Raw genomic sequence first — 23,920 nt, 5'->3', positions numbered from 1 at the left:
TACGTTTCTAAGCAAAACAAGCCTCTCCATCCTTCTGTCAGACACTAAGAGGGCATCTGAACCTTAATTTCAGAAGAGAGTGAGTGAAGCTGTTACCAGCATGCAGGATAGCTTGCTTTCTGGAAAGTTAGGGACCACAAGACTCTGGCCGAACTGCATGAGATATTAACAAACCCATGGTGAAGCTGCAGCTGAAATACTGTAAGCCTCTGTGCAGGACATGAAACCTTCCTTATGGACACACATGTCAAATCCAAACTGACACAGACTAGACCTTAGTTTAAGTGAATGGAAGCAAATGCAGCTCAGAAACAAAGGTTCACAAGAGTGGCTGCAGACATCCAAACCGTACCAAAGAGAGATGCTGAGCTACCCTGGTTTACGTGGAGGGCAGGTGCATGAAGGTAAGCACCGAGTCCTACAGATGTCTGCAGGAAAGGCAGCTGACACTGATAAATCACGAGGAAGGAAGCTGAGCACAGCAAATTCATTCCACCTTCTACTTTAACCACGAGCATCTGACGGCTATGGGTGGTGGGTCAGGAGATGGGAAAGGTCACTGGTTCATTCACAGTAGTGGGGCTCTGAGGAGGGGGCCGGGCAGGGATGCAGAGGAGGAAAGCCATGAAGGAACTGTCCCTCTCAGCTTTGTCAGCAGGGAGAGTGCTTTCCTAGGATCTTTAGGAATTATGAAAAATAAATCATGAGAAATTAAAAAAACCCCAACAGAGTAGAAAAAGAATAAAATTATCTAACACCTCAGCTGCACATCATTATAGAAAACTGTGGGCTTTTTATACGCATTACAGTAAGGCAGCCATGCCCACTACCAGACTCAGTACGACGGATCAGTAATTGTTTTCATACACTTTAATTAGAAAAACTCAGATGGCTATGAATAATAATGGAAAAGAGAGACTTTTGCACTTGAAAGGTTGAAGTCAATCAAGTGTGAATGACGGCAAAAAAGAAAAAAAAAAGACACCAATTCATCAGGCCTCTGTTGTCTCGCCGCGTCTTTAATCATAATTCCTGATTGGGATTCAAGAAGGCAGTAAGCAGCGGTTCTTTGTCTGCCTTCACCTTCCGTCAATTAACTCTCCCCGAAATATAATCATCAACCTCACATGCTCCTCTGCATCTTAATCTGGGTCTCCAAACCAGTAAGTCCTGCCCTATATGTGTTTAACTAATTACCTTTATCTACCTGCATCTCCACAGCCACAGTTCTCAACGTACTTCTACCCCTCCCTCCACAAAAAAAGCAAACACACACACAAAAAAAAACAACAAAAAAAAACCACCCTAAGGCTGTGGTACATTAAGTTGCTACAGACACAAAATCCCAAAAGGCAAAGAGAAAAAAGCTTTGAGAAAAGTACAGGAAACTAGAAATTCTGGATATGGATGTGGGGCAACAGCAGGCAGTCCAGACAGCCATACAGGGCTACCCCTGGGAAGCACAACCTTGAAAATAGGGCACTGGTCTTGCTTCAGCAACTGATCTGGACCCTGCTTTCATCCTGTACCCATTCAGCACCATGCAGGTTTCTCCTGAAAGTGCTGCCCCCCTCTCCCATGCCACTTCCTGGGCAGGATGACTGTGTTTCTTCATCCTCACGGTCGACCAACCAAGCAGAGAGCAGAGACAAAGAATAGAGAAAATGGGCTGCTCATCTCAAATTCTTTTGCATTTATACTGAATTCCAGACTCCCAGCTTTGAACTATTTGCCCTTTTATCCTTCAGACCTGTTGGAATATATACCTTGTATGTATTTCCTTGCATCTGCAGAAAATGCCTCGCATCTTGTTGCTGCTTTTAATATAAACAAATAACAAGAGTACTGAGGCAACAGGAAGGTTTAGTAGGGCATGGTCACCTGACAGATAAACGAGGAGTGGTGCTCTAAAACACAGCATTTTGTACTTCAGATGTATTTAAACGGCATTAACTGTTCTGGTGATAGAGAGGAACGTGTTTACCTTGAGCACAGTCTGTGTCAGCTTGTGCAGTCGTTAAGTGCTCTCTACCTCCCTGAGCAGGCAATACCTGGGATGTAATCCTGGCATCCATCCTTGACTGCTCTAAACCTGCATCTCTGGGCTTAAATTTCTCTTCAACACCAACTGTTTCACAATAGCAACAAGTCAGACAATTTGAACTGTTACTAAAAAAACGATCCTACAAATGTAACTGAGACAAATGTGATTTGTCTTCTTCCTTTCCACCTGTACATACTCTTTTTGCTCTGTTTAATATTAAACTGTATTCCCTTTGCAGCTGCAGCCGTGATATTCTGGCCCACAAGCCACCAGCAAAGCCTTTCAGCTTTCTCTCGCAGCCAGGTTTTCTAATCCACCTCCACGCACGGCCCCACAGCGCTCGTCCCGCACCGCCTGCTCGTACAGCCCCCGTCTCGCCCAGGCTGAGCAGTGCTACTGCACGGAATGCAAATGGTCCCCTCGAACTGCATCACTCCTTGATCTTTCTGACCAAATGAACCTGAGGGACGGGGAAGGATCAGTGGTCACCCTTATCTGTTCTTTCTGACAGCCCAGTGACTGGATACAGATATAATGATCGGGTTCTGTTTATCAGTACTTGGACAGCTGGAGTGCGTACCCCCAGGAAGGCGTGGAAGCCCTGATGCTGAGCAAGCATTTGCTCTGAGCACTGTCTCTGACAGCAGCACAGAACCGACCAAGTCCCTGTCCCATTCGCCGCACCGGGAACCTGGCCTCCCTCCCAAAACATCTCCCTGCAGTTTGCACTGGGCTTGGGAGCGCTGGCCCGAGGACTTTGCTGCAGAGAAGTCAGTTATCTGCCTTAGAGGGTAGATAGTTGTTGGAACAAGCATCTGTGCCTCCAAGAACCCCATCTTTCAGATGAAATTCAGCTCTCCTTAAGAAGATAAAGTTCCTTGGATGAAGAGAGCTACCTACATGCTTGGAAACCCCAAATGGATGTCCTGTTCTTTAAATAATGAAGTCCAGTGACTTCTTACAAAACAAAACAAAACAAAACAAAAAAACAACAAGGATGGACACACCATGTCTCCTTCCTCCTGGTCTCATGAACGCCTTCAGCAAATGCCATATGCTCTGACACGTACCATCAGCAGAAGACCTACCTGTCACTGGTTTTGGGAACAACCTGCAAGTTCATCCTCACAGGTGGCAACTGCCAGCAGTGACAAGCATGCCTCCTGCTACGACTGCATCTACGGTATTTTTAAGACAATGAACTGCAGAGCAGCTCAGCGGCACGGGCCTGAGGCTCAGAGCTGCATCACTCCTGCGCTGGCCCCAGCAGCGTGACACAAGCATATTCCTGTCACGTCCAAAAAATTAATCTTCGGATGGCGTGAATAACCAGCTCCCTTTACACACTGGATCTGCCTTCTCTTACTTTCCTCAGGACAAAGTGAGACAATATGTGGACAGTCCATGTGGTTCCTCTGTAAATGGCCCAAGAGTGCTGAAATCGTGTGGCTTTGAAAAGAAAATCTCCAGAAGGGGTCTGAGGAGATACATTACTATCCCTATGTCCATGCAACCTAGGGGGAAATACACATGCGATGCAAGGTTCCCGAACCAGACAAAGGAGGTAATTTCCATTACAAAGAGAGAGAGAGGGTGCTGGAGTGAAAAGCTTCATTAGACTCAGAGAGGCAAAGCGATGGCAGTATACCAAGGTCACTTCTAATTTAGACCATCTAATTGGCAAACATGGCTCCAAATGGCTATCATCTCACAGGGCTCAGAATTAATGAAGCCCGATTATTTTCATTACCTTCATCCGAGATGGAGAATGAGACACAGAGTGAGAGGGAAAGGGGGGAGTAAGAGGGGGCGAGAAGGAGGGAGAGAGAAAAATTGAATGACAGCAGAAGGGAGAGAGCAATAAGAAAAGACAATAGGAAAGAGGAAAAAATGTACAGATAGCACGAGGGAGAAGTGAGGATGGCAGGGATGGGAAAGAATTACTCTTAAAGCAAGGGAGAAAAGAAGAAGATGAAAAGGCAGCTGAAAACACTGAGAAGACACCTTAAACTGAGGAAGAGAAAACTGACAACAGAAATGATGAGAGAGGAATGTGCAGAACGATAAAGGAGGCAGGGGGAGGAGGGAGCGCTCCCGCCACCGGAGGCTCTTGGGAAGCCGTCCCTTCTCCCGGTTTGAGCCCATCAGTCTTGTCAATCGACTATGCAGGCGAACTGCACTTCACCCTCATTAAGGGGCTCTCTGCTGAAGCGGCGCGGGCCCAGGACTAGCAAAGAGGCTGCTACGTGGGAAGATGGCGATCGGACCTGTTCAGAGCAGCTGAAACGCCACATAAAACAAACTCGGCCACGTTTGTTCGCCAGCCCTGTGAATCGGCAGCAGCAGGAGATGGGGAGGGACAGGCGAGAGCAGCCTGCAGCATGGTGCCAAGCAGCAGCCCCTGCCCCACGAGGGCCTTCCCTGGCCCCCCACCTCGTGGGGGATCGCTGGAGCCCTGCCGGGCCCTGCCCCAGTGGCAGGGCTGGCAGGAGGGCCCGCTCCCCGGAGCGGCTGCGGCTGCTCCCCGTGGGACAGCCATCGGGGCTGCTTGTTGATATGAAAAGGAAGGGGCACGAACCACACAGATATGAGATGCTGAGCATAAGCAAGCAGCCGTTTCCATGGCAACAGACATATTAGACACTGCAGGTTCCTGAAAGGCGTCTGATAAGGTATTATTAACTGGAGCCTCCTCCAAATGCCGAGTGCAAAGACACTGTGTCGAAAGGGACCTGGCTCCCATTTACTGGGCTGCAATTCACTCTCGGTGGCACCAAGATCCGATTCCCATGTCAGGCTGAGACAAGAATCTAGAATACGCAAGATTAGGAACGTTTGATGCTGCCACATTCTGCAAAAGCCATACCGATCTCACCAAACATTTGTCATGTAATACAGAAAAGAGCCATCTTCTTGCCCCATGCACAACTTGATTTGAGGCAGGAGAGGCAGTCTTCCTACCCAGACATAACTCTGTGTACCAAAGCAAACAGCTACCCAGGGCCAAGGGCAGTGGCAAGATGGAATAAAAAAGGAACAAGCGAGATGGTGAGCTCCACAGATAAGCCAGTCTTCACATTTCTCAACAGAAGTCCTGCATGCTGCAGCAGATGAGGGAGGTCCCACTCCAGCACAGAAGACGCAATGACCTAAGAAAACTGTCCTGCATACTACAGCAGTTGCTTTGGTCATGTCCTCTGGGAGGTGCCCCTAAGCTCCTGAACAAGTGACTTCCATCAGTCTCTCTGTACCCTGGAGGACATACATCTGTGTAGGTGAAGCGGTTGCACTAATTCAACCACATCAGTTTCTGGACTGTGAGCTCTGCAGACAGCCTGACTCAAACGAACCATCTGCTTACCAGTAAAGTGCATACCCTTAAGCAAACTGGTTACACTTGCTGGCATGGGAAAGGGGATCAGCTTCTTTTTACTGCTTTTATAAGGTCAAAATGTCTTCCATCAATTTAGTAAGAAGCTAACAAGATTTGATCAAATTCTCAGAAGCTACTTACACACTTAAGCACCATCAGTTAAAACAGAGGTAGGTCTCAGAGACCTGGGTCTGTGTGACAGGACAGTTACTTAACCTAGATGCATGCAGTGGTCCAGCAGAGCAGAGCTTCACACTCACTCAAGCCTGTGAGTATGGCCAGCTTTTAAGTGTTAGTGAACTGCTGTTGCTCTTTTCTCCTAAAATCTCTTTATATTTTGTTATTCAGAGAATGATGGGATCTGTCAACTTGGCTGGATTTTTATGTGTTTTCAGCTGTAGTGCCTACTTGGGTACACAAAGCTCTTCCTGGCAGTTGCAAGTGCTTGGTCAAACAGTGGCCACTGTGAACCTTCGGCATGCATCTTCGGCTGCATCTTCGGCTCCTGCAGAGCATGACAGGCCAAAGAGAAAGGGCAGAAAAATGAAAGGACAGGTAACTCATAAAGCTAAGAGGGAAGATGAAAAGCACAAAGGTGTTTAAGAAGGAGACACAAGAAGACTGGAAGGGTGATAGAAAGAGAAGAGCAAAGAATGGTAACAGAAAAGCTGGGTAACACTGCATGTGCTTGCTCAGACGATGCTACAGAAGGGGAGCTGACAAAAGAAAATGTGTAGTATGACAAACATATTATTGTCCTCCATGATCAGGAATCAGCAAAGAAGGGAAAAACAGGCAGAAATGGGGTTCAGGAAAAAATAATCACAAAGAGGAAGAACTGTCAGGAGTTAAAATAAACACTTATACTTGGCAACAAGTTCTTAAATGCAGACACAACCTTGCCTTGAAGATTATAACAAAAAAAAAAGTGTAGAAATCTGACAATACATCTGATTTGTGAATTTAGAAGGGTTTTTGAAAATGTGCCTTATTAATTCTACCTGTATCTTAGACTGACACTAACAAATGGAAAGGCACACTCGTGAAACCCATGAAAAAGGAATTCATGAAAGAGACATTTTGGGACTCAAAATATTATTTACTGGAGCAAGCGCATCAGTGCTGGAGAATGTGGTAAGCCTTTTATGAGCACATCTGTGTTGTGATGGTATGTACAAGTCCCACAGAAGAGGTTTGGCAGTTATGCATGCTACCCCATGTGTGCACCAGTACCAGAGAGAGATCCTCAGTCAACAGTGCTGGGGTAAAACAAGCCAGAGCACAAAAACAGTTCTCACAAATGGCAACTTGAACACTGCGCTGCAGATTTACTACTTTTCGCCAAGTACTAGCTCTTAAGCCAAATTTTGGTCTCTCAGAGACAGCACTGAAGAAGGATTCCCATGCTAGATGCTAAAATAATGACACAGGGTAACAAAAGCTTCATGCAAACATATTAGTGCTGAATCGCAATCTGTTGTCTGAAGTTTCTGCTCCATGTCAGAAGCTGCACTAGCAATAACAATGACAAACCCCCCCCAGGCACAATGTTGTTTGACAAACTTCTAGGAGTGGAGTTGTTACAAATTTTGAGATCTATATGAAGACAGTTGACTCTATTCAGTGAACTTTCACTCCACACTTTGGTGGCCTAACTTCCTACTTCAGAGAATTTTAACTGCGTATTCTTAAATTTTAATTTAAAACCAGGTATTTCAAAACATTTTAAAGATGGCACTTGAAACAGTAGCTGTAATATTCAACAATACCCCAAGGTTTCACCTTCCTTGGGTCAGCATTGATGCATCCCTTGCTTGTTACCCTGAAAAAAGTGAATTGTTACAGAACAAAAGCACTGCCATTTTGGATGGAGTAATTCCTCACTGAAATAACAGATTCAGTCTATCTCATGTGACTGTAACAATGATCCTCATTAAGTGAACAAAGTGCAGAACATGGGCTGCACAACAGGACTATCTCCCCTGCACAATGTGAAAGTGCCAAGGGAAGCTACACTATTGGTTCTTAAAATCATATTTTAAGCAGAAACCTGATACCTAATTTCCTGTAATGTTACCTTAATCACCCTGGCTGTCCTCAGAAGTGCTAATCAACATATGAGCACCTTTTTTCTCTGCAACTGGACCAGCACAGCACATCAGCTGCTGCATCTCCCAGAAGCTTCTGTGCAAAATGCAATCCCATGCAACGATCTCAGTAGCTAAAGGAAATCATGTTTATTTCAATCTCTTCACAAGGAAATTACTCAACACTCCATTATTGGCAGTTTCCACAGTGCTCAAGCACACACAAGCTAGACTCTGGAGATGAAACATGCAGGGATGGGAAAAAAACAAATGACTGAGTGCAGACAGATGGGGGAGCTGCCCACAGTGGCCCACTACAGCGAACTTAGCCTGTGCAGGTCAGGCCATGCCTTCACTCCTCATATTTCCTAGGAAGGCTGCAGACATGCTTCACTACGCAGCGACTTACCGTCATGATGAGCTTCTCAACGCAGTCAGGGGACACACTGTGCAGATGAGTGAGGTGCAGCTGCAGATGGATCTTGTTGTTCAGCATGTCCTGGCAGAGCGGGCAGCGGAGCATGGGCTGCACTGAGTGCTGGGTCATGGCGTGCACCCGCAGCCGATTCACATCGGTGTTACTGTACTTGCAGTATGGACACTGGTACATCTGCAGAACAAGACAAAGGAATTGTGCAATTGTTACGGCGGCTGCTTTCCTCCTTCCACTAGACTTCAAGAATTTGATGCCTTCTCCTACAGCCAGTTACCACTTTTCACCCTCCTTTTATTTTATTCTTTGCTTTTGGCACATACAAAACAAATTGCCTACTTGTAGATGCACAAAAAGCTGTGTTCTTGTTTCTTACCTGCTCTGATTTGGTCTCCTCTGAAGTTTTTGACCATTTAAAGGAGAGAGGTGACTCAGAGCTGCTGGGAAATGATATTCGTTTAGAGGATGCTGGAGGCTCTGTCAGCTCCTTCTCTGCCTGGCTAGCTGGTGCTGCAACAAGAAGAGATTTACATCAGGACATTCCCAAAGAGGCTTAAGTTGGATGAAGACAGTATTTCCACTTACACTGCTTCTGTTTCTTGAAACACATGCCACAGAGCTGGGGGAAGATGGGTATGTGGACTAACTTACATCCTACAAAGCATGCCTGGACAAAAAAGTTCCATCTTATCTTCCATAGAAAGGGAACTGTGTCATTTACAGCTAGAAGCAGAGAAATCACAGCTACTTACGCGGGTTGCTTACAACCTGTTAGGCACAGAAGGGACTTTTCCCGTGTTTACATCTGACACACAAACGCTCAACCAGATGTGAAGGCAAACGTGTCATCTCCATGAACAGCTGGACAGATGAGACAAAGCAAAATTCACGCTCCTAGCTCTGAACACCTGAAGTTTTGCATACAAACAGTCTGGAAAGTGTTTGCTGTGGCTGTCGACACAATGGACTTGCAGTCCATGGTGGACATGGTGGCATGTTGTCCCAGAAGGACAGCACTGGCTAGCTCAGCCCATGCACTCTGGGAACAGCACTCGTCTGAAGGTACTTCCTAGCGAGCGGTCCCACCGAAGTCCCAGCGGCAGATCACCAGCAGGACCCAGCCTACAGCCAGGGCGGGCACAGGATCCGGACAATCACACGCTGCAACCAGCTGAGGAAAGGCAATTGGATTTGAGCAAAACAAAAAGAGGCAAAGGAGCCCAGAAGTCAACAGAAAAACACTTTGCAAGTTGAGGCACTCTGAAAACACACATCCCTGACCTTTACCCCTCCCCCGAACCCTGGTAGCCTGGAGTACATAAATTTGTGGGACATCTATTATTTAAAAACTGTAAGGACAAGTATATTATACACAGCCCCCGTCTCCTCCTCCCTGAACACACATTCATAACAGTACTTTAATCTGTCTCGAATCGACTTCAAACCCATTTCGCCCTTAATGGGAGTTATTCATTTTCACTTGAAAGGTAATATATGACAGCTGGATATTTAATATGATGGATTGGCTGCCGATTAACAAGGCACTGTAGCATTCTTAGACCAGTCCCCCCATACTCTTCTCCCTTTCTCTTATTCTCTTTGTGAACTCACTGGTATCTGCACCTAGTTTCAGAAGATGCAGCCTGAGTAAAATCCCGCTAAACTGCTTCCTTCCCAAAGATCCTTTCATCTTCTGACATGAGATGTATTTCAGAAGGTACCACATCACAGTAAGAAACACACGTTCACATTTCTAACCTCCTCTCCTGCCAGACCTCACCTCTAAGCATTCAGTCAAATAGAAGCAAACTAACTTCCAGGAAACAAAAGACAGGTACTGCACATAGATAACAACATTGTTAGAGGGAGGCAGGGAGAGGAGGAGCTCTAGTACTACTAAATTTCTCCTAGAAGACTTGGCCATGCCAAAGCCTGCTTAGCAGTGATTTCCTTCCCTGGAGTTCTGTGGTGCTGCGTGCTTGGTATTTCATCTCCGGCTTGTTACACAGCCACCATGCAGATGCAAAATCTGGGCAGTGTCTGAAACCAAAAGCACAGGACCCCACTGTGCTGCCAATCCTGTTATAAAGTCCAAACCTTGGGTTTCTTTGTGTAAAACAAGTCTGTGATGCCAGGACTTATGGATGCTGTAATGTAGATCCTGCTCTGCTCTCTGTGCAGAATGATAGGCTTTTATTCAGGTCAAATCTGCTGGCTGAACCTGAAACCTTCCATGGGGCTGAGAACTGGAAAGTCACTGAAAATGTCTACAGGACTAAAACCGGCCTTCTTTGCTTCCTACTAAGAAAAATATCCTTGGAGTATGAAAAACACAGCACCGCCCCAGACTCGTTAAGGAAGGCAGAGGCCACTGCCACAAGCCAGCACTGTGGCTGGCGGTGGACCACCCTGCTTTACATGCCCTGCCCGAGCTCTGCATGACGTGAGCGGCCCCAGCAAGGCGGTCAGCTGCTGCTGCTGCTGCTGCTGCTGCTGCTGCTGCTGCTGCTGCTGCTGCTGCTGACCTCGTCCGCTCCTCGGGGGGACCTCGGACACCGAAGTGCCAGCCCCCACCAGGCAGCTGGGCATTGGGACCGGCATCCGGAGACCCTGGGCCTGCCGGCACGCAGCCGTGGGAGCTCTGCTCCTGCCCCACATCAGGCTGGTATTAGAGCACTTGCAACTCCTATGTGATATGGGCATGTCTCTGTGGGCTTTTTATACGTCAAATGCCACTTCAAACCCTTGGGTGTCAACCGCTCTGCAGTTATCAACTCTGCAGAGTATCAACGAGTGCTGCAGTGAGCCGTGCTAGCACCAACAGTTCTGCAAGAAGGGCAGGGGACGCAAGGGAGGACAGGAGAAATCTCTGGTAATGTATATGGGAAACCTTTCCAAATACAGGATGAAAACACTCCCAGTTTTGGAAACGGAGCAAGAACCACTAGAAAACTACAAAACTGCATTAAAAAAAATCTGACTTCTATGGCTCAAGCCTTGGCAACTTACAACACCTCTAGTGGCCAAATCAGTGCTAGGACCCGTGTTGTGCACAGCAAGGTACAAGGAGCTCAGGGAGCCCCCTTGTCCTTATTCTGTGCCACCAGCTTCATTGTGCACCACTTCTAGCAACTCACTAATGTGATGTTTTCAGGTGCAGTCACTGAATTTAGTAACCCAACTGCAGACAATTACCCTGTAGTTGCTGAACACTACCTATAACCTCTGAAATCATGACTGTATTTTCCTATTTCCTTCCTGCTGGGAAACAGCCTGCTTAGAATTAGGGAAAAGTAAAAGGCAGTTAAAATTTACTTTTATTTGCTGTCTCCAAAGTGCCCACTTTTACTAAGCGCACTTCATCCATTCCATAACTTTAATCCTTCAAAATCAGAATTATAAATGATTGTCCAGCCCCCAGAAAAACTGTTTTGTTGCAGTGTTCTGAAAAACACATACTGAATATTCCTTCTAAGTATTATTTTTTGAGTTGACAGCTCAAATGGGAATTTTAACTCCGAGACCAAAGTTTACTGTTGATAAACAGCCAAATACACTAAGTGACACATTCAGTCCACATCACAGATCAGAGGAATTAAGAACTCTCTTCTGTCTGGAGAAATGAGGACATGCAGCTCCCATCCGCTCTGCATACGCTCTGCGGCTGCCTGCCAGCTCTCCAGCAGCTGTGTGGGGCCTTTGCACCCCTGCCTGCTGTGGACTGGATGGACCAAATGTCCCAGACTGAGGATGTCAAAAAGGCTTTGCCTCCAGCCGCAGCTCAGCGCTGGAGAAGGTGGAGCATGGTGTCTGTGCCCTAATTGTGTGAGATGAGGCTTAAAGGTAAAGGCCTTGCAGAAAAGAATGAATTTGGGCTTAAAAGTATGATGTGTGACAATTTACCAACTAGTACTTTTATTATTTTGACTCTTTGAGTGGATTTAGTTCAGATTGGCTGACCTCAGAAGAAAATCTGCGTTTCTCAACAAATGTACTTGAAAGCCAGGTGTAACAGGACAGCGCTGCTGCAAGCACGCTGCCCTGCCGGGGCACTTCACGGAGCCTACTCTTCCCATGCTTCCTCGGGAAGTTCTGCTTTTCAGCAGAGGAGGAGAAAACCTCCCAGGTGTTATTTCAGAGGTGAAACGGGATCCTTCCTTTTGCAAGGTCCAGAGGTAAAAATGTAAGTGTCCCAAAAAGCTGACTACTCTCGATCCTGGTGGACAGGGAGTCACCACCCCCAACACCCAGCCGTCAGATTCTTTCAGCTAAAGTACCACTGACAGCCCCTTCATCTAAACTTCCATCTCCCAACCCAGCAACATAATGGAGAAGCCAATTAAATGATTATTAATTCATGCTGCTTTCCGTAAGCCAGAGGTTCTCATCTCCCTGCATTCCGTAAACCAGCTTGCCACTTGCCCTAGAAATTTACAGTGGGGTTTCTGCTATCTCCATTGATTTAAAAAGCAACACCCTCCCCCACATCCAGCCTACTGAAAAAACTCTCTTCCTACTAAGTTCAGCAGCCAGTCTGGGAAAAAGTTTTCAACTGGACTGGGGAACTATGTTTTCACTGACCGACGGAAAATAAAATTCCATATTTGGTGGTGCCTCCCTCCCCAGAGCTCTCCCTGACGTTTTCTTGGAGCTCCTACTCAGCATCACGAGTCTCTGGACCAGACAGACCTGCCTCCCGTGTCTGGACACCCCCGTGGCTGGAAATGCCACAGTGACAAGCGTCGCCACGGCACAGGCCTCGCAGAGGAGCATCCTTAAAATGGCTCTTGCTTTCCTCTGGGAACTCTGAGAACAGAGAGGATTATTTTATCTGTTCTATGCTCACATAGCCTTCACCTTCTTATCTGTGTAGAACGAGCGATGGGCAAGGCCAGGCCCCGTGGTCCAGACCTATCTCCACAGCACGACGAGCGGCAGCTCAGGAGTAAAGCTGCACCACGTTTCAGGCTCAGCCTTTCCGTCAGACAGCTGCTATCCAGCAGAAACACAACTGGCACTAATATGGCAAGAGTAAATATGAGAAAGTAACTCCACCGAGAGACTCCAGTGACACAAAAGCTGTGAGAGCACAGCTCAGGCTTCCCAGAAACAGCATTTTGGTGTATAACACTGCTACAGTGCTGCCTGTTTGTTACTTCTTGTGTTAATAATATATGGTTGAATGTTTCTTTCTGAAACGCTGTCTGTTTACATTCTTTATTCCCTGAAGGTACCATTCGTTCTAATAAGATGTTGTAGCCATACTAACAGGACTCTATATTGCCTGTTGCTCTACAGTATTTTTTCAAATCTGTGTTTGATAAATAACGTGATTGTATGATAGACAGAAGTAAATACACAGAGATTTGCAAGCACACTTTTGTACCCAGACCTTTATTGTTGCCTTTCAGAAGTATGGCCCTGAAAATGGCCAAATAATTTGTTTTTCTAATGCTGTGTCATACCTTGCAGCCTGCAGTAAGCTTGAACAACTGAATTATTATAAAATATTCATATGACAGTACCCAGGAGGCCAAGCCACCACAGAACTCCTCAGTACAAACATGGAGCACCCAGAAAACGTTGTGGTGCAGGGTGCCAAGCAGCACAAGCGCACATGGACGGGCACGTGGAGACAACACCTTGTCTGCCATCACGACCACCACAGACCTTCCCTGCTGCCCTGCAGATCAGCAGTGAAGCTCTTGCTCATCTCCCATTGGCATCACACCTGGAGGCTCCTGAAGGACCTGCTCTGTACGCTGCTCTACGAGGTGCCAGGTTGTGAGCAAAATACAAAGGCGATGGAGGAGAGAAAGTGGTCTGCATCAGCTGGGTGAGAGATAGTGGAGCAACGACACAAACAGCCAAGTTATGGATCAGTCCCAAAGGTTACAGGGAACCTGACTTTGATCCAGGGAGTGGGAGAGTCCGTGAGCAACGCAACCACCAGCATCGCTGCCATGCCAGTCCCTTGGGACAGGACTCAGGTGCGCACAGACACGCACATGGTAATGACCAGAGCAGTGGCTGACTTGGACACACCAGCAGCAAAATGCTCCAGCGAACGTGCCAGAAAGAAAAGACCTGGCCCAGAGCTCTGCAGGACTGACAGCTCCCTCTGCCATCATGAGTTTCACAGACACTTGCACGGGGCAGGAGAAAAGACACAGTTCGTAGGAAATCACCCTACCTCACGCACAGCAAGACCCCACGTTTGCAAAGTGGTACCCTAAAACACTGAACCTTTTCTTCCAGGAATGATGTCAAAGACTACAGGCTTAGAACTGTGGGAAATCATGTTTGTTTGTTTGTTTTAAATTACAAAGGAAACAAGAGATAATCTTTTATATTTACTGATTTTTATGGTTCTTGAACCAGCTATCAATCTGTGTGAATATTACTGTGCAATTCAATTGAATAAATATTCCAACTAACCTACCATGTGAGTCCATATCAACTAATTTAATAGAATCAACGTGTTGAGCTTGGGAGATGGTACAAACAACAGTAATTTTACTAACTCCTTAAAAGCAGCAAGGAAGGGATGAACAGCACTGTCAGGCAGCACAGTTACTGCGGTGAGCAGGAACTACCAGTGAGGAAAGAGTGTGAACACAGAGTGGAGGCTCCAGCGACGCTGGCACAGACTCCAGTTGCTGAAGAACATACACCAGAAGTATATGAAAACAGCAAAGCAAAGTGGGAAGGAGAAAGAGGAGGCACAGACAGTGCATCCTCCGAGCCCTGTTTATGGCAGTGCTTCGAAAGGCCCCTCTACGACACAGCAGCTTCGGAAAACAGCAGAACCATTCATCCATCGGCACTGCCGAGATGGCCCCTTAGTGCTCCCTCATCTGTGCTCAGATCCAAGAAAGCGTGGGCTGTAGCATGAGCAGGTTTTACTACGTTCTGTCACTGCTGGGAAAGGAGCAACCATGCTTTGCAGTGGTAAACACACGTGGATGTGCTTTCAGGATTAACAACTGGCAAAGGCAGCTGTGAGCCTGCAGGGGACCTGCAAGCAAAGGGGGCCAGCTCACTTTTAGGGTCAAGATGCACCATTTGTCCCAGCTAGAAGCCACTCTCTGTTCCACTAGTACCAGATTGGTAATTTTGCTGCTTGTTATTTTTTAAGTAGCCATACTTTGCTAGTATAAACACAAAGAGAAAGTTCAAAAGAGGCACAAAAATGATAATGCTGATTGAGAGGTAGAATGAAAGATGCCATGCGGGTGGCAAAGCACAGCAGCTCCCGGCACGGCCATCCCCTGGAGCAAGGTGTGAATGCTGCCTGGTGGAGCAAGACCGGAGCACAGCCAGGGCGGAGGCACATGAGGCAGCCGAGCCTTAGTGGCGCCTGCCAGGGCCAGGCACCCGGCTCACCCCTTTCCTCCTCCCCTGGGCGTTACTGCACAAACTCCACTACCTGTGGCTCAGCTCACCCGGAGCTCAGAGGCACGTGGCCGGGGCGTGCAGTGCCAGCGAGGTGGGTGCCCCTGCACACACCGTGCTGTGCCATGCCATGCCTTCTTGTGCTGTGCTGTGCTGTGCCGTACTGTGCCACGCCGTGCCCTCCTGTGCCATGCCCCGCTGTGCTGTGCTACGCCAGGACGGCACAAGGGACGCGCGAGGGCCAAGGCTGGCCCCAGCCACCAGGCCTTGCAGAGCATCCCCATGCCTGGCCCCGCGGCAGGGCCGGACGTGCCTTCAGGGTGCTCCTGTCTCTGATGTGGGCCACTGACCTGCCAGAAATACGGGGCACTGCTGGTGCCACAGGGCAGAGCCACCACTGAGCCATCACCTCGCCTCTGCTTCCATAAAAAGATTAGAAAAACAGCATCTGCTGGCACTGCTAGAGCCGAGGGCTGCCCGGGTCTGAACCCTACCCACGTGCCTTGGGGACAGTTTCCAAACGTGCCCCAACACTGAGACACCAGGCCTGGACACTTTTCCTCAGTCTGAGCTAGCACACAGGAGCCATTTGTGCTTTGTAAATCCTCAGGAAAAATCACAATTACTTTGAGTCTCCCCATCCCCACTTTAGGTTTCCTGTACACACAAACCAGGGTCGAGAGATACTCCATCACGTCCCCCTGCTCCGTCCCCCCGGCTCTCTTCCTTTTCTTTGCTCTGGTCCTACTGAACATTCCAGCCATTAAGTGCTCAAAAAAAGCCATATATTAAAAAAAGAGAAAAACAAACACCCCCCCCCAAAGAGTATGGGGGGAGGGGCAGTAATACATTTCCGTCAGGATGTGCCTGACCTGTTTTTTTCAATTTCAGTAATTAGAAAGGCAGTGGGCCTGTAGGAATTATTCATAAACTGCAGGAGCTGTGCAGTATACATTTATGTTAAACATGTCAAATCCGATTGAAATCATGCCTGCCAGCACCATACTCCATAAACACACTTTTCTGCAACAATTTCCCAGCTCTCGGCAGCCCATTAATACCTCCTTTAATAGCAATCTACCACGGATTCGAATCAGGGACGCTCCATTGCACTAATTGCTCTGTGTTAGGTGAGCATCATGGATTAAAAAAAAAAAAAATCATTAAAAAAAATAAAAGCCCTTCAGGCTAGTCCTCCAGAAATATTTCATTTCAATCCATATTTTAAGTAGAGTTTGTTTCTTGTTTATTTGAGGAAAAAAATCTGATATTCTACATCTATACAAATGAGAGTGCATTAAGAAAGTCTCTTTCATAGCTGGGTCACTGCAGATTGAAGTGCTTCTCGCTAGTTAAAAACACATATAAGCCTCACCCTAAATCTTAAAAGTCTCGCACTCATCTACACTGGTCTGATTCAGGCTTCAGCTGGAAACCGATGCATTGAATACTAATCATTTACATTTTGATTTTAAAATGGAGTCAGGAATAGCCACGATTTCTTTCATCTTTGCTGGCTTGCTTGCAATAAATTGCATGTTAGTCATGATGAGATAATTTTGAAAGCTCAGACACTACAAAGAGCATCCCTCAGCTCCAGCACTGAGGTGGGCAGGTTCCTTGAGCAGAAGGAGGAAAGCAGCCTGAGGAGCGAGGGGGCTGCACTGCACTGTGCTAAGAAACTGCTTAATCCCACTACGGGAGAGAGAGAAAAGAGAGAGCAAACAGGTCTGTCCAGAAACAGGAAACATAAGCCATTTTTTCTATATGGAGTACTTCAGGAGGCACGTAACAGTTTTAGTTTCCATGAAGCACTGCTGCTGCCTGTTACAAGTTCAAGGGAACACAGGCAGCATGTGCACTCCTGAAATCAATCTGCACTGCACTTTGGCCAACTCTTTCAGGAGCTACGGAGATGTATGTGAGAATCTAGTAAAAAGAATTCGTATCTGAGATGGCATTTTCCTCATGTACAATTTAATGGAAAATATTACCTAAAAATGTTTTTGCTTAAGAATATTCTGTTCTAAAATAAGTACAAAAATGAATTGATGAATTTATTTTGCAGCTGAAACATTTTGGCAAATTTACAAAGAAAGCAGAGGTTTTTCCTTTCAGTGCAAACACCACTACCAGTAGAGCCTGCCACATACATATGTATGTACTGTAAAGCAGTCAAACAAACCTGACTCATCACTCGCTCGTCTGTGCCAAAGGAGCTTGGGCAGACATACAAACCATTTTGATAGAGATCTCACTAAAAAAGTGGAAAAATGATCACGCTGTCCGCAGTTAAGAAACTGAGGCACAAAAGGTGAGTAAATTGCTAAGGAACGTAATGATCTAATTGCTGCACGATGAACAGAAAACAGGTCTATCAACCTCCACTTCAACACACTATTTATTGGCTTTGAGCCTGCACTTCTTTCTCACCTATCTCCCACTTTCACAGAACTGCAGTGCTCAAAGGCACCTCAAAAGGTCGGCCAGCCCAACCAAAGCAGGATAAACTGTGCCTACTTCATTCCTGGCAGCAGCTCGTCTAATCTTCTTGAAAGACCTCTGAGGAACCTTCCCAGAAAATCTACTCCAGTGCTTCACAAACTGTACCAGATTTTTTAAAAGTATTATCCAACCTCAACCCTTCTCCCTTCGGTTTAAGGCCATTACTTTTTGTTGTCTATATCCCGAACATGGAAAACAAATTATTTCCTTCCTTTCAGAAGCATTTTATGCACAAGAAGACTTATCTTGTCCTCCCCTTTGGTCTTGTCTTTTTGGGTCAAATAAGCCTGTTTATTCCACTTTCTCCTCGCAGATGATGTTATGCAGACTATGGTCTTAATTCATGCTGTTCGGGTTTTCTGAAATTGCTCCTCAACTTTCTTGACACCCCGAGCTCAGAAGTGGGCACAGTCCTCCAGAGGAAGCTTTCCAGCGCTGATGAAATGCAGCTATTTTGTAATATTTTTATCTACAGCATAATACTTCAGCTTCTTTTTGAGAATGTCCTGAACAGCAGTTCCAGACTCCTTCCTAAGGAGAAGATAGAAGATGCTGACTGCACTAAGGCCTTCTTCACACAGAAGGAAATTGGGTCGTGTTGACATGATTTGCTCCTGACAAATCTGTGTCGACTGTTACTCATCTCATTATCTTCCAGTCAGTACTTACAAACAGTTGTTTGGTCAATTCCCAGGAAAATCTGGGGCAAATGAAGCTGGCAGGTGTGCGGTTCCCCAGCCACTCCTCTATTTAAAGATAAGTACCGTGTCTGTCCCCTCACGGCACCTCCCCCGTTTTCTGTGAATTCACAGGCGAGAGCAGCTGACAGATCCGGGGTTGTTTTAGCGGCTTCCTCAAAACACTCGAGTATGAAGCAGCAGGTCACTGATATGAAAACATTTATCTGAAGTCAAAAACACTTTGCAACCTCTTCCTTCGCAGCTGGAGGACAAGCTCTCCCCACAGTGTCACCAACACGGCTGCTCGGGTCCCTCACGCAGTCAGCCCATTTAGTCAGAATGAATGCAAAGAAGGAGGGATGTTCTTCAGTTTTCTTGACATCATGGTTGATAGCCTTCCAACTCTGCTGAGCTGCAGACTAACTCCTTCCTTGCAGTCTCTTCTTACAGCAAGGCAGCATTTGAGTGTTTCCTTGATATTCCCTATTTTCCTCCCTGGTTACATCTCAACGTGTGCCATGGCATTTTGATATTCCTGTACATGTGGACGCTGTTCTGTGGTTGTCATGACTAACCTGACCTAGTTTCCGTTCCCTTTCATGTCTGAGGTCCACGAGGACAGGACAACATGGCCATGTGCTACAGGAGCTTGAAAGCAGAAACAATGCAAGACTGAGGTGTGGTAGCTGTTTTCAAAATCACCGGACATAAACAATTTCAGAAATTCTTTTGCTTTCAATTTCAGGGCTAGTGTTGTTACGTATTTGAAAGCAGGACCTGAATTAAACAAAACCATGTGCATAAACCCTGCTGAGGCTGTACGCTTTGGACTTGCAATGGCTCTGGACACTGTCCAGAGCTCTGTAGGCTTACAAACACAGCAGCATAGGCTACATTTTCCATTGTGTGAAGCTGTCCATTTCTTATCTGCCATTTGACTGACAAACTCCAAAAATGAGCTATAAATTTCACAGGCAGGAGGAAGAAATAAGACGTTCAAATATAGATTTTCTGGATGAAGTGGTGTTTATAAAATAAGTTTTCATTTTTCCTTACATGATTTTCACATGTAAGAATAATCCTTTCACATAGATCAGCTTTTGTAAGTGCTTCAGATTTGGACTAAGAGCCCTACTTACCCTGTAAGAGATTTAATAAACATACGATACTTGCTTCTTTCTGTGGCACGTCACAAAGTGTGCTTTTACTTAGAATTACACAATCCCACACAACAAGAAACTAAAAATCACCTACAGCCAAGTAAAGTTTGCATCTCTGGGTTGAAGAATGGGTCTGTGGTGGGGAACGACAGAAAGAGCAACCTCAGCGAGTGCCATCTAGACTGAGAACCTGAACTTCAGCAATTATTAAAGCACAGCCTGCTCTCTTCACCAGTTTTGACACATCTTCTAATGCTCAAGATTAAAACTGTATTAAGGTAAAATAGCACATTTCATTCTTCTGAAGACTGTGCAAGCTGAATTGTCTGTTTGGCTGTGGCTCGCGAAGAAGCAACCACAAACATGGCAAGAGAACGCTGACTGGAAGAAGGGTCTCTGTGCAGGTTAAGAGAGGCCTTGTACCAAACATCACAAGTCTGCAAACCTACTTGGCTACCAGGCTGAAAAAGAAAAGAGCAGTCAGAACTGCTCAGTCCTGGGTCAACCAAAATGACTACTGCCACCAGTGCTTCCATTTCTGCACCACTGAAACAGCCAGAATGTATCAGCTAGGGAGGAGAATGGCCCTCACCAGAGGAGGACGACCTTGAAGCTTCTTTTCTGCTCAAAGGCAAGGAATATTAAAAAAAAATCTCCTCTTCACCTCTGCAAGATAGCAACTATCTTCTGGGAAAGACAGAGTAACGGAGTATCTCAAAACTGCAGCGAAATGTTTGCCAGGATTTTGCGAAGGGAAACCTTTCAGATTTCTCTAAAACAACATAAGGATTATTGAGCATCTGCAATTTCAGTTTCAGGTTGTCATGATTCCAGCAGAAAGCAAGCAGTTGGCAGAGCTCAAGCACAATCTGTCTCTCTGCTCGTCTTTTCAGCATCAAAACCTTGCTACCAGAGCTAGGACTATGATGGAGAGAAGCAGGCTAACAATCTCTTAAGTCTTAACAACAGGGTGGGGTTTCATGACATACATTTAATCCAGCCTAAGCGCTGTCTGCTGCCAACAGGGGCAGTCCCTTTCTCCCTGCTCCACTCCCAGCTGCAGATTCCTACTGCCCGCTTCAGGTCCAGCGCCACGTGAGTACAGGCGAGCTCTGACCGGGGCTGGCAGCGGGGATGCCCGAGCCACTATGGCTCAAACTACCTGAGTGTGTCACGGAGCTACGTCCCAAGACTTCGCAGAGGGCATCACGTATGTCATACTGACAGCACTAAGTAGCATGGTCATTTAAGGAAAGATTTCTGCAGACTACTGCTCTGCAACTTCCCATCTTCTTTTCTTGGATTGAAAGTGAAAGAGGGACCAAAACCCACCTGTCCATTTACTCTGGTCCTTGTCTCCTCCGCTCTCTTGCTCCTTGGCAGGCTCTTCAGCATCAACGGCTGTTTCATTGGGCCCTTCCACATCTTCAATGGCTTCTTCTGAGAAACAAGAAGCAGAAAGAGTAACATGAAAAAAAAGTCAAAACGGAAGAGCAAGTAACTGCCATTGAGGAACGGAGCAACAGCCAAAGCTGGAGCACAAGCGTTGAGCTTCAGGTATTGATGTCACCCAGCATTCTCCCGACGACTACCTACTAGCTGGTTAAGAGGGAAACTACGGATGAAAAAACTGAGAGATGAAGTGAAGATCCTGACCTACCTCTGCCACTCATACCAATGTCCCCTGCAGCATAAGGTACAGCAAAATAATTGCCAGGTGCAAGAAGGATCTACCCAGCCATGCTATGGATTAGAGAAGTGTCGAGGTCCGAATGGTGCCTACAGCACCTTCGGGCTCATCCTTCCCCTCATCCCCAGCTCAAGCTCTTTGGACCAAACAGCACAGCACAGCGCTGAACCTGACCACCGAGACCCCCACAATCACCGCAGAAGCAACACGGCTCACAAGGCATGGGAGGAAGATGCTGGGGTGTCTTATTTTCATCCCAGCCACGGGAAGAGTTTGAGCACACGTGCTATCAGTACCACTGCAAAAGCGTGAAGGAAAAAAATATACTCAGTGCTGAAGTGAAGCGCTGGAAGCTTGGAACAAAACACAAAGTGCCACTGCCCCAGCCGTTAACAAAAGCACTGGTGTGCTGCGGCCGCGGCTGCTCGGGGCATGTCGACATGGCTCGGTGCAGCTCCATGCACAGGCACCCTCGTTAGGTAGGATACTGGTAGTGAGACAGCTGTAGCTGCCAGACCTCTTCCACTAGGGTATAACAACTGCATTATCATGTAATATCTTGGGTATTTATGTATAGTGCAAGCAGCTCGACAGCTACCATGTAATTGACGGGGGCTACATCAACAGTGGGAAGAAAGGGTACTTTTAAGTCATTATATCCTCTTTTAGGCAGGACAGTTCATAATTTTAACTTGCATTATCTAGTCACGCTATATCCAAGGCTATCGTAAGGTTTTATCTGAACTATGTAACTAGTTAAAACACTTCCCCCTCTGCCCCCAAGCCTACTCCTAACAAAGACAGGGCTAGAAATCCCGATTAAAAACATATATTAGGAGACTGCAGATACTCAGCAGTGCACTTTGAGAATGTGGAAACTTAAATGAGGGAGGAACTTGCAAAAGCATCAGAGATCAGCAGCGATTTATACTCTACCCATTTCACTTTTTAAACAGCTAAAAGCTCTTGAGAGCTGCAGGGATCCCAATGGTCTTCTGCTGGGAAAGCAGGACCCCAGACTAAGAAGCGTGATGGGTGGCAACTCTAGGGAATGACACCTAACACGCAGAACAATACAAATTATTGATGCAAAGGTGAGATGAGCAGTCTACCTCATGCGATGAAGTCGAGTTTGCTGGAGAAAAGGGCTGTGAAACCATCAGTTGGATTCACATTTCAGAAGTTAACACTCCAATTTCAACCCCCCTACTTTGCGGAAAAACAGCCCCCAACCCAACCCCGCTGCCCTCCGAGTGCTGGACGCGGGGCGAGGCAGCTGCCACGACAAGCAGGCTTCAGCCGCTCCGATTAAAAAACCTTCGTCCCGAGCTGCTGCGACTCTGTCCGAGCCCCGGGCGCGGGGCAGGCGGGGGGCGGCCCGGCTTCCCCCCCGGCCCGGCTCCCCCCCGGCCCGGCTCCCCCCCGGGACAACAAAGGGCGCCCGGCGCGGCCGCACTCCCGGCTGCGACCCGGAGGTGTCAGCATCGGCATGGGAGGACGGGGACGGCGCGCTGCCTGCCCGGCTCAGACGCTGTCTGGGCTCTAACCTGAGCATGTGGAAATAATACACGTCTTCAAGTGCACTGTCTGGTTCGAGGGAAATAAAATAGGACATTCAAAGGCAGTTACACCATCTGTCTTTATACCATCATCATCATCAACAAGGGGAAAAAATAGCTCCTTGGAATGGATGAAAGCCCAGGCTGACAGTAACCGGAAAAATGTGAGCTATGAATACCAATAAAGATAGAAAATGATTAAAAAACAAGGCTACAAATGGCAAATCCTTCTGCCCTGCTCGGCGTGCAGCCCTCTCGTCCACAGGCACAGCCTGCCGGACCCGCCGGCCCTCAGCGCAGCCACCTGCACCAAGCGCTCGCTGAGCCCGTGGTCCTCCCCAGGGATGAAACCTGCCTCCTTGCCTCAAATACCTCTGCTCTGGGCAGGCGGGCCGCAAGAAAGCACATGCATGCTCCAAAAGCTCTTCCTCCCCCCTCTGGTCTAAGCACATTTTTTCTGAAGAGTGTTTTTTTAAAGCAGAACGGGAGGGGAACGGAGCACAAGATGAATCTGCCCCGGGAGGCTTGTTCAGGCCCCGTATCGGGAGGGAAAGCTCTGTGCACCGCTGCTACTTGGCTCCTCGCTGCTAGGCCCTTGCTGAGGACAACCACGATTCTCTTCCCTTGCTCCTGACCCTGGCCCAGCCGGGGGCTCCCGCAGCCGGCCCCGGGGACGCAGCTGCCTGGCGCGGAGCCTTGGGGCAGGGGAAGCGTTAACTGCTGGCTGCCTCGTGATCCTCTTCCAGCAGCCGTTTGGATGGCTGGATCCAGTTTTGTTCGCTATGCTCAGCCTAACTTGTCTCGCAGCCATCAGTGTGTGAACTGGCTCCAGGGATGGTCGGGATAGAGTCCTGCACCACACCACTCCTCAGCCAGCTACATACGCTGCAGAGGGCTTTTCTCCGCTGAGCCGCTGGGAACCAGCCTCCAGGAGCCTGCACACGATGTGCGAGCACGTGATCTGACCCAGCTTTTAACGATGAGATCCTCCAAC

The 23,920-nt window shown here is 47.3% G+C and overlaps 1 protein-coding gene across 14 annotated transcripts in view; it reads right to left on the bottom strand.

The window, feature by feature from the left end:
• ZFHX3 (zinc finger homeobox 3) overlaps nucleotides 1-23,920 on the bottom strand; it is a 623,242-nt gene that overhangs the window by 17,073 nt on the left and 582,249 nt on the right. For 13 of the 14 annotated variants that reach the window (XM_083851816.1, XM_083851809.1, XM_083851817.1 and 10 more), the window contains 3 exons: nucleotides 21,010-21,117; nucleotides 8,314-8,447; nucleotides 7,914-8,114 (listed from right to left, as the gene is read on the bottom strand). In XM_083851816.1, the coding sequence (XP_083707942.1) occupies nucleotides 7,914-8,114; nucleotides 8,314-8,447; nucleotides 21,010-21,117 (443 nt within the window). The remainder of the gene's footprint in view (nucleotides 1-7,913; nucleotides 8,115-8,313; nucleotides 8,448-21,009; nucleotides 21,118-23,920) is intronic. The other variant, XM_083851814.1, reaches the window with a different exon arrangement.

The sequence above is a fragment of the Anser anser genome, assembly GCF_964211835.1.
Source record: "Anser anser genome assembly, chromosome: 11".
Classification (NCBI taxonomy): domain Eukaryota; kingdom Metazoa; phylum Chordata; class Aves; order Anseriformes; family Anatidae; genus Anser; species Anser anser.
Note: the sequence above shows the minus strand (reverse complement) of the source record. Positions and strands in the feature narration are given on the sequence as shown.